Genomic DNA, 11042 nt, shown 5'->3' on the forward strand with positions numbered 1-11042 from the left:
GCCCCAGCCCCCCAGCACGGGGAACCCTGTGGGGCAGGTCCCGGCGCAGAGCTGGCCCGGGGAACAGGGGGTCTGGGTGCGTGTGGACATGCAGGCAGGCCACGGCCGCCCCTACCCTGTGGACAGCCGGGTGGGCTGCTGATAAGGAGGAGCAGTTGTCAGTCACAGGGCGCCACTGATAAGACAGACAAGCATCTCCCGGTGGCCGGAAGGTGGTGGGAGGAGACCCAGTCCCGGGGGTGCCCCCATCGCGGGTGGAAACACTGAGGCTGTCGGTTCCGGGCAGGGCGCCCCCCAGCCGCCCGGGCCGGAAGCCTCTCCAGGGCCTCTGGGCAGCTGCCACACACAGCGAAGCCAGGGGGCCCGGGCCTGGCCAGGGACGGCCAGCCTGAGGTCACCTGCAGGCCTGCGTGTAGGGTGGCAGGTGACTCCCGAGAAGACCCTGGGGGCAGGGAGGAGCCAATAACTCACCCCCTCAGCCCCAGCCTTGAAGCTGCAGCTCGGAGGCCAGAGAGGTTGCAGGCGGAGGTTCCTTGGGGCTCGTCAGAGCTGGGGTGCCTGCCTGAGCCCTGTGCTGTGGGGAGTGGCCAGAGCCAGAGCCAGGGACAGCGAGAGACAGGCAGAGACATACAGCGGGAGAGAAAGAGCGAGACAGATGCCCAGAGAGACGGAGAAAGAAGTAGAGGGAGAGATAGGGGGACCCCGAGAGCTGAGTGCAGCCAGGGGAGGGCCCCAGAGATGGGGAGGAGAGAGAGGGTCCCTGGGGCCGGCCCCACTCTGATTGGCCAGGACTGACTGCAAGTAAAGCCCATAATTGATTCCCTGGGATGACGAGGGTCATTTCCGTGCAGAGAATTAAGGTTTTCTTCCAAGATGGAAATAAAGATTGATTTGCAATTTCCTTCCTCACTGCACACAAGAGAGCAGCCCCTGCTGGGAAGAGGGCTCAACCTGGCAGGTGGGCTGGGGGGGATGGTGGCGCGAGATGGGGCAGCGTCCAGGCCTGGGCGCACGGCCTCCCTGGGAGAGGGCAGCCTCTGGGGGCTCCAGGACCCCTGTGTGCCCATCACTGGCCCAGAGGGGCCCAGCCTGTCCCCCTCGGGCTCCTGGCTCTGTGTTGGTGCCCCTTTCAGAGCGCTCCCGCTGTCCTGCTCCGTACCCTTGGAGGGTGAGGCTTACGACTCACGGCGCCCTCGTGTCGTCTGAGGCCCGGACAGCCACGGTAGATGAGGCAGGAGAGTCCCCGAGGGGAGCGGTGGGAAGGCCCGACTCCCTTTTCCCCGTGGGTCCTTCTTCAGCCCCAGCCTCCCCCCCCCAGGCACAGCTAATGGCGCCCCGCCTGGAACTCACCCAGGGCTTCCCTGGAGGGAAACACGCTGGAGCCCAGGAGGTGTCCCCTCCTCTTTGGCCTGGTCCCCACGGCCCCGCGACCATGCACCCTTCACTGGGGGCACCCCAAACTCAGGCACACATGCAGAAAGTGACAGCCCTGGGGCCTGTCCAGGCCCAGCCACCGAGGGCCGCCCCTCGGAGAGGCCTGCCGAGTCCCGGGAGGCCAGAGGGGGCCACCCACGCCCGTGTCCCCGGGGGCCAGCGTCGCATCCTCAGACTCGCCCCCGGCAGGGCACACCGTGCGGCCACGTCACCTCGTCCACCCGCTCCAGGCCCACACCCGCTGAGGCCCAGGCACAGGGAGGGGAATCAGGCTGCTCTTCTGGCCCGTACAACCTCTGAGCAAGCACAGCTGGGGCCACTTGCTGCCGCGGGGGGACAGCGGTCCGAGCACAGGACGGGGGGTGCCGGCTGTCCCACCGGTGGTCTTCCGAAACCCTGTCTACACTCCCTGAGTGCTCCGGGGCTGTGTTCTGCGTGACCTCTGGGCAGGGCCTCCAGGATCGCCGAGAATTTGAACTTGGGCTCTCGGCCGGGTGCAGCCTGAGACCCGCCGCACGGCACTCCCGCCTCTGCTCCCTGCCCGCCCTGCCTGGTCCGCGGGGGGCCGCACAGCCCAGGGTCGTGAACGGCCTGGAGCTGGCCGCCATGCCTTATGCCAGCCTTTCCTGACGGCCGCCTCTGGGTGACCTACGACCTCGCCCGGCACACGGGCGGTGGGGAGTGGGGGGAGTAGGTTTATGAGCAGAGGGGCTGGCGCAGTCCTCCACGGCCTGGTGGCCTTGGCCTAGGTCACCTTCGCCACGGGGCTGAGCGCCGGCTGCCCCCCAGAGCCCCGACCGCTCCTCCCCGGCCCACCTGCGACACCACGTGCTCCAGAGCAGGGACTTCGTCTGGCCTGTGTGCCCGGTCCACCTGGGGCCGGGCGGGCTCGCCCCCCGCCCCCCCTCCACTGCTGCCGCATCTGCCAAATCCAGCCTCTGCCTACATACCTCCAGGCATGGGGACGTCCCTCCACACTACCCCGGCCGAATGACAGCTGAGACCAGCAGCAACTCTGGGCCAGCCACCAGGACAGCCCAGCACAGTGCAGGCCGTCTCTGCGGGCGCTCTGGTGGGTCCCAGGTCTGCCCTCTGCACCTGCAGCTCCTCTGTCCCCAGGGCTCTCCTCCAAGGCGGCATCCCCTGACCAGCACCTCCGAGAAGCTGGGCCCAGAGCCTCGGTTCCCTGCCCTGGCCCCGGGCCCTGAAATGCCCCGGCTGCTGGTGGCTGCTGCATCTTGCTCATTAGTTCATTGATTCCTTTGACCAAGATTGGACCAAAGTTTCCTGCACACTTGCCAGGGCCTTGGGGCGGCTTGGAACAGCCTGTCCCCTGATGAGGGGTGCCTAGGAGGGCGGGGACAGTTGCCGCCCTGGCCACCATGTCTGGGAATCATAGGCTGGCCTCTATCCTGGGAGAGTCAGCGTCCAGATCCTTCCTGCAGGTTCCACAGACCACCAGCACCTAGTGGTCATGTAACCAAGTGTCTGGTTCCCAGACCTCACCTCTCTCAGCAGCCCTGGGATCCAATGAGGCCTGGAGCAAGTGTCTCACCCTCTCTGTGCCACAGCAAAATAAAATGACTATTAGGACCTGCCTTGCTGGAAAGTGGTATGAATGAAAGGGGCACACAGCAGATGCCCACTAAATGCTCTGTGGCAGCCACCTGGGAGAAGCGTTGGGGTGTTTCCTAAAAAGTGAAACAGAGTTATTGCCCAAAAGTGGAAACAACGCTAATGTTTATCAGCTGACGAACAGATAAAAAGTGGTGGGCGCACCCACACACTACCTGGAATATTATTCCGTGGAATATTTAAATGAAATATTATTCAGTGATAATATAATAATAATAAAAAGGGATGCAGTACCGATGCTTGCTACATGGATGAACCTTGAAAACATTGTGCTGAGTAGAAAAAGCCAGATGCAAAGGATGCCGTATTGTATGGTTCCACGTGTGTGCACTACACAGAAGAGGCAAATCCACAGAGACACAAGGGAGACTGGTGGTTTCCTAGGGCTGGGAGATGAGAGGAAGAGGGTGGCGGTCAGGAGGTGGAGGGATTCTTTTTGGGGTAAAGAAAATGATCTAAAATTGATCGTGGTGATGGATGTACAGCTCTGTGAATATACTAAAGCCATTGAATTATACACTTTAAATGAGTGAATTGTGTGGTGTGTGTTATATCACAATAAAGCTGTGAAAAAAAACTAAGCAATGAAGTTACCATATGACCCAGTAATTCCACTCCTAGGTCTTTACCCAAGAGAACTGAAAACATACGTCCACACAAGAGCTTGCACACGAATGTTCAGAGCAGCATGAGTTGGGACAGTCAAAAAGTGGAGAGGACCCGAATGCCCATCAACTGATGAATGGATAAATGAAATGCGGTCCTACCACGCAAAGGACTATGCACAGCCAACAAGAGGATGAAATGCGGATACGGACTCAACGTGGATGAACCTCGGAAACATTATGTTCAGTGAAAGAAGCCAGATAGCAAAGTCACAGATGGTAAAATTCCACTTACAAAAGTGTCCAGGATAGGTAAATCCATAATTGTAGAGAGTACCTCTGTGGTTGCCAGGGGCGGGGGGGTGGGGGGACCTAGTGGGATGGCACTGACTGCTAGTTGGCTGTGGCTCCCTTTTTGGGGACAAAATGTTCTAAACTTAGATTGTGGTAATGGTTGCACCACTTTGTAAATATGCTAAAACCACTGAATTGTACACTTTAAGCGGGGAGCTGTATGGCATGTAAATTGTATCTCAATAAAATTGTTTAACAAATGAATGAGGCTCCAAGACTGTCCTCACCACCTCACAGCCAATCCTGGGTGGCAGCCCCACACCGTTTGGTTCTGGCCAGAGCCTTGCCTGCTGGGGAGACAGCGCCCACGCCCCCGGAGCTGAGGGGCAGAGTGAGCTTGGAACTGTGGCAGGGGGTGAGCGACACCCAGAAACACCCGCGCAGCCTGGCTCCTGGTCCCGGCCGCCCTCTGTGCCCACCCGCGGTGGCTCTCAGCCCCCAGGGCTGCAGGAGAGGCTGGTGGGATTCTGCAGTGGGAATCCTGCTGTTCTTGTCTTAAATCATTTTAGTATTTGTCATGTTTATTAAGGAAATAGTTCAAACATGTGAAAAATGCACAGAGCACAACACAATGAACTCCCGCCAACACCAGCGAGGGAAACAAGGAGAGGGGGAAGCTGCTGGAACTCTCCAGGCTCTGCAGCTGAGCCTCTGCACACCCCCTGCCCGCCCTGCTCAGGAGGCGGGGGGCCGGCCCCCCCTTTGCTTTCCCGGGTTGGGGAATCAAAGCTCGCCATTGGGACCAGAAAGCAGTAGGGACTGAGTCGATCTGAGACTGTGAAAGTCTACAGCTCTATTTTTAAAAATCATTGTTTGCTGCATAAAGAAAAAATTACCCTTTCATATGTACAGTTTTGCTAGTTTTGAAAAACACATTCAGTCACAATACAGAAAAGTTGTCCCCCTCCAGATCCTTCATGCGCCCGTGGCACCCCTCCTGGCAGTCACCGGTCTGTTTTCTGTCCCTATAGTTGTGTGTCATCTAGAATGTCACGTGTCACATGGCGACATTTACATCTCTGGGTCCACCCGCATCCAGCATCTGGACGGTGGTTCCCTTTGCTGCTGGTACATTCTTCTGCATGAATGTTCACCAGCTGGGGGACAGTTGGGGGGTTTCCAGCGTGGGGCAGTTGTGAATAATGCCGCTACAAACACTCATTGATGAATTTTTGTGTGGACCTAAGCTTGATTTCTCTTGGGTTAGCACCTGGTTGTGGAATGTTGGGCTGTGTGGTAAGCGGCGTCTAACTTCCCTGGTGACGACCAAGCTGCGTCCCCTCCTGACATGGCTTTCTTGCTCTTTCCGTCAGGCACCTACGTAGGGCCAGGCACTGTGCCGGGTCAGGGATGGCCGTGGCCAAGACCGGCAAGGCCCTGCCCTCCCAATGGGGGAGGCAGACAAGAAACAAGAAGACTTCAGGAACACGCAGGCTCGCGCTGGGTGGTGACACAGGCTCTGAGGGTGACAAGGAGGGGATGGGCAACGAGGTCCTCCCTCACGAGGGGAGCCGTCCGAGCCTAGATCTGGGGGACTGAGCAGGTACAAAGGCCCTGAGGCAGGCGTGTCCTGTCATGGTGCTGTGACCGTGATGGATTTACTGGGCACATTCTGTGCTCAGAATGTGCTGAAAACCTCAGAGACGTCTTCCTACTTAATCCTCACACAACCCTAAACAGAGGGATTACCGTCGCGTCCCCCCCTCCCCCCTCCCGCTTACGGCTGTGGAATTGTGAGGATCACAGCCAAGAGGGGCAGAGCCAGGATAGGAACCCAGTGGGACCCACAGAAGCGTCTTAACACTTGGGTTCCAACCTCAGCCGGGCTCCCTCCTGCGGTCCTGCTGCGTGACCCGGGGCGGATGACCGGTCCTCTCTGAGCCTCTGCCCTCCCATCTGCCCCGCAGCCCGCAGTGGGAAATGGTACCATGGAGCCTGGCGGTGGGCAGGGGGCTGTGGCCATCTGCGGGGCGGGGACAGATCTGGCCGGGTGGGCGGGGCGAGCCTTGGGCGCTGCACTGCCACCGGGTGCCGACAGAGGGCAGGAGCGGCCCGCGCGTCCGAGGCCAGGGAGCGCAGGCGAGCGAGGGCGCAGGGGGGGACACCCACGTCCTCGGGGCTCAGAGCTGTGAGGTCCACCTGAAACGTCCACCTGAAATGCGGCCGGTCTGGCCGGAGGTTCCTGCAGGTGCAATACACACCAACCTCCAAGGCTTAGTGTGAAAAACGAATGCAAACTACCACGGCCATCAGTTTTTACATGGATCACATGTTGAAACGACAATATTTTGGACATACCAGGTTAAATAAAATATAAAAGTTAATTTCACTTTTTGTAAACATGGGTATGTAAACTTAAAACTCTGCACACACTGGCGTAGTTGGCTCTCGTGCTGTTTGTGCAGGACAGGGCTTGTGCCTTATGCCACGTGACCCTCATTGATCCTCCCCGTGAGGCCTGGAGTGTAACGGTCCCCATTTACAGATGGAGAAACTGAGGCAGAGAGAGGTGACACGGCGTGCTCGAGGCCAGCTGTGGGCGCGCACCCCGTGCCCAGGTGCACACACGCGTGTCACGTGCATGAGTACACACGTAACAGACAGATGAACCAGCGCAAACGCACGCCAACACCCCAGCCACATGTGCAGCCAGTCTCGCGACAGCCTTGCCAACACACACGTCCACACCCCGCGCACACCTGCAGGAGTGCGGCCCGTGTCCCCTGAAGGCCCAAGTGCTATCTGGACAACTTTCGGGGATCCGGCCGTTGGCCAGCAGGCCCAGGATGGCCGGTGGTCTCCCTGCTCACCCAGGGCCCGGACAGGGGGGCCCGGCTGCCATTCCGTCTGTGTCTGCAAAGGCCACCCCTGCGGTGAGCGAGTGGCCTGCCACCCGGCGCTTCGGGCCCTTCCTTCTGGCCGCAGAGCATTTACATAAAGCTCCCCAAGCCCACGGATCGCATTACATGGAGGCCTGATGATAATCTTTGTTGAAATAATATTTAACACATGCTGCACTTTTAATTAACTATCTGAATAATCTCAAATTAATACCAGAGCTTTAAAAATAAGTTTTCGTTTTCGCGTTTGGTAACATAATAGCGGCCCGGCTGGCCTGTTTCCCCTTCCTTTGATTTAATTAAAAGCCCTTTTGTGTGTCTCTTGTCACTTCAGAAACGGACAAAAGCACCCGGGTGGGCAGCCCGGGCTCCCGCCTCACGGCCCAGGGCCGGGGTCGCGGCCGCGCAAGAGCTCTGGGGTTCGGGCAGCCCCGCGGCACCATCCGGGAGGCCGCAGCGTGGCTGAGCGTCACCCATTGGCGCAGGGACACGGTGACAGACACGCACACGGGGCGGGCGGTGACCTGCTCCCACCCTTCCACGCGTGTCCCGAGCCCACTGCCCGCGCCAGCCCTGCAGGTGCACGCTCGGCCACAGCCACACGCCGCGCAGTCAGGCGGTGACCGCTCCGGCCAGTCTGGGCTGGGGGTTAACAGTTGGCGCCCTGAGTCCGGATCCGCAAAGACCACGGCAGCCAGTCCCAGTGCCATCCCCAGCCGGCAGCTGAGTGTGTGGGAGCGTCTCTCCCTGCTTTGCTGTCTCCGTCTCTGTGCCTCTGTGCCAGGCTCAATGCTTCTGGAAACAGGGCCAGGCAGGCAGCCTCCTGGGGCTGTCGCTCCTCTGCTGACCCTCTGTCCATTGTGCCCAGGGCCGCCGTCCCCTCCAGGTCTCTTCCTGGGTCCTGAGGAGCTGCAGGGGGACAGCGTTTCCTGGGGTCTCTGGCTTGCTCCCCGCCGACGGGCCTGAGACAGGCCGAGGGAGGCCTTGCACAGGCGAGCAGCCCTGGAGAGGCCAGTGGGGATACGCAGGCCCCTGCGGAGCCTGTTTTCTGTGCGGGTCCAGGCGGGTGGGGCTCTTTCTGCTGGGTGGGCCTGAGGCCCTCAGGAGCTATGCAGAGACAGGGTGCACAGCAGACACCCACCGCCAGCCAAGCCTGGACTCTCGGGAGGGGGCCGCGGAGATGCTTTCGGTTCTGGGGCTGAAGGTCAGACGTGGCTCCCACGTGGAGAGTGGTGGCTGGGCGCGGAGTCTGTGTGTCCCTCTAAGCCCGTCTGAAAGCTGGGGGCCCAGGACAGCTTCCGAGGCTGCCGCCGGGGGTGCAAGTGGCCACATCTCCACACACGCAGCCTACGCATCCCATCAGCAAGCAACGGAGGTTTGGATGTGAGTTGAATGAGCCTTTGGCGTCCTGCCTCCCCACGGCCGTGACCATGAGAGGGTCCCTGCCCTCACCAGTCCCCCAGTCCGGTGGGAGGACAGTCACGTGGGTGCAGAACGCGGTGCTGAAGTGGGAGCTGCGAGGCCGGGCTGCAGCCTTGAGGTAGAGGACGAGGTGGGTGGGGACCAGCGCTCGGGCTCTGGGCCCTGCCCTGCCGGGGGCCTCATCGGTGGCATGGTCAGAGGAGAGGCTCCTGGGGCTGCAGTGCCCGACGCCAGGGTCCAGCCGTCCTCCCCGGGCGCTGGTCCCGGGACCTGGAGCATGACCGGCAGGGCCGGGCCTGGGAACTGACTGCCCTGGGGTACAGCTCCCCTCCCCCACACCAGCCCGTCCCTTCTGGCTCAGGCTGACCTGCCCGCCCCGGTCAGCGGGGGCCCCAGCAGACTCCTGCCTCGAGGGCTACCTGGAGGGGCGGGCAGGCCGGCTCCGACCCACTTCACCTTGGCCGGTGAGGACCGGCCAGGCCACTCCAGGCACCTGGACCCCACCATCACACACACTCACACGTGTCCACTCACACACATTCACACACGTGGTTCCGAGTCACCCAAAACCACACACAAGTGAGCACACAGGCTCCCAGATGGCCAGCTGGCCCGCAGGGGAGGATTGATCGTCATGGCCTGGGCTCCAGGCGTCCATCCACACACGGGGTGGGGGCACTGTTGTCCTGAGCACCTACTGTGTGCTGGCGGCTGTGTGTGAGCCCAGGAACTGGCACAAGTCTCAAGTCCCACAGGGGTCCTGGTTCACAGAGCGGGTAACGGGCTCAGAGAGGCGAGTGAAGTTGCTCAAGGTCACACAGGGAGAAGCGGCTAGAGCCAGGCCTGATCTCGAGCCTACACACCAGTCAGCCCACCACTGGCCCTTCTACTCCTGAAGGCTCCCCGGCGACACGGCCTGACCAGGAGCGAGGCTGGTGGGCGGGCAGGGGCCGAGCTGCATCTGGAACCCCAGGAGGCGACCCTGGTGCTGACCCAGAAGACTCGGGGCCCCGCGTCCATGGCGAGAGCCTGGGGAGCTGGGGGCAAAGTGAGAGAGGGTCCCCCAAGCCCCTCAAGGTGGTCACAGAACCAGAAACCACTGAGGCCCGTCCCGCAAGCAAGGGGCCCGCGACCTCGTGCCACCCAACCTGTGAGCTCCTGCCGAGAGCGGCAGGGCACAAATGTGACCACAAGGCGCCCGGGAAGGGCCCAGAACCAGCGGCGCTAAAGGAGAACCCCTCATTCATTCATTCATTCGGTCCATCAACAGGTGCCCGCAGGGGTGGGTGCTGTCCTTCCTGCACAGGCGTGGCAAGGCTGACCCGGGCCTGCCATTCTGCTGGGGAAGAGGGACAGCATGCACCAGAGATGGATGAAGTGATTTCAGATAATGATCATTAGCCAGCGTAATCAGGGAGGGCTTCTCTGAGGACGGGACCTTTGGGCTAAGACCTGCCTGAGTGACAAGGAGGAGGCAGCCAGGCAGAGAATCGCGGGGCAGGATTCCAGGCAGAGTGACCCGGAAGGGCAGAGGCCCAGAGGAGCGAAAGCTCGCAGGACAGGGGCCTGGGCGGGAAGCAGCCTGATGGAGCCTAGGCAAGTGGGGTCGCCCACACCCTGTCTGAGGGGCGACTGCTGCCCAGCTCCAGCCCATGGTCGCCTGTGGGACTGAGCACCCAGTGTGGCCAGAGGTTCCGATTCTCCAAGAAAAGCTGGCGGTCTGCGTTTTTGCACAAAACCTCTTGATTTTTTAAATGGCCACAACCGATTCAACTTTTTCTGAAACTGTTCAAGCCACAGAAGATCTTTCTGGGGGCCAAAAGCAGCGTATGGGCCTCTAGTTTGAGACCTCGCTAGGAACTGAGTCGTGCCTCCCAGGCTTCCTAGTCCGGAGACCCTGGGCAGGTTGCTTGCTCTTTCTGTGCTTCAGTGCTTTCGCCTGTGAAGCGGAGGCGACAGGGCCTACGTTGCAGGGCTGCTGTGCAGGCGTAAGTGCTTTAAGTTATTCATTCATTCAGCAAATGTTTACTGAACACCTCTGTGTAGCAGAGTCAATGCTAGGTTTGCGGGTCGTAACAGCGGGCGAAAGAGACAGTCTCTGCCTTGGTGCCTCTTACCGTCCACAGGGGACAGAAAATGAGCAAGTAAGTGAGTGAGTGCCGCATAGGAATGTCACGTGGCCAGGAGGACCGAGAGGGGGCCCGGAAGACTTGACGTTGTAGACGGGGTGGCCAAGGAGGGCCTCACTGAAGAGGGGGCATCGGCGTAAAGGCCTGAAGGATGTGAGGGTGTGAGGCACACAGATATCGAGTGAAGTGATCGAAGCAGGACCAACAGCCAGTGCAAAGGCCCTGAAGGCCTGGCTGCTCTAGGAGACAGGTATGGCTGAAGTGGAGAGATTCGGGCCAGGGAGGGGGGGGAAGCGGGGCTGGAAGGAGATGAGGTGGGCCTCTGGGGCTGTGAGGGCTTCAGCTTTTCCCCTGAGTAGGGTGAGAGCCAAGGGAGGGTGCGGAGGCCTGAGGTCTGCCTTTGGTTTCCACAGGATCCTTCTGGCGGCCGCTGGGGCAGAGGCGGGGAGCACAGGACGGAGGCTACTGCAGCCGTCCAGGCAAGAGGGCGTGGGGGCTGGACCAGGGGCAGCAGTGGGGCTGGAAGCAGTTGGCTCTCTTCTGGATAGACTTCAAAGGTCCACCCAGCACAGAGAGATGTCAGAAAGACGCCTAGGTTTGGTCGAGGCACCTGGAAGACGGGA

The 11042-nt window shown here is 60.6% G+C and overlaps 1 protein-coding gene across 8 annotated transcripts in view; it reads left to right on the forward strand.

Annotated features, from left to right (window-relative positions):
- EEFSEC (eukaryotic elongation factor, selenocysteine-tRNA specific) overlaps positions 1-11042 on the forward strand; it is a 197712-nt gene that overhangs the window by 156063 nt on the left and 30607 nt on the right. Inside the window, exon 7 of one of the 8 annotated variants that reach the window (XM_082345253.1) lies at positions 3691-4232. The exons of the other annotated variants lie outside the window; for them this stretch is intronic. Coding sequence (XP_082201379.1) covers positions 3691-3761 — 71 coding nt within the window. The 3' untranslated portion in view covers positions 3762-4232. Of the gene's footprint in view, positions 1-3690; positions 4233-11042 lie in introns of those variants that run through there. 8 annotated transcript variants of the gene reach the window in all.

This window comes from Balaenoptera borealis (genome assembly GCF_965194805.1).
Source record: "Balaenoptera borealis genome assembly, chromosome: 12".
Classification (NCBI taxonomy): Eukaryota; Metazoa; Chordata; class Mammalia; order Artiodactyla; family Balaenopteridae; genus Balaenoptera; species Balaenoptera borealis.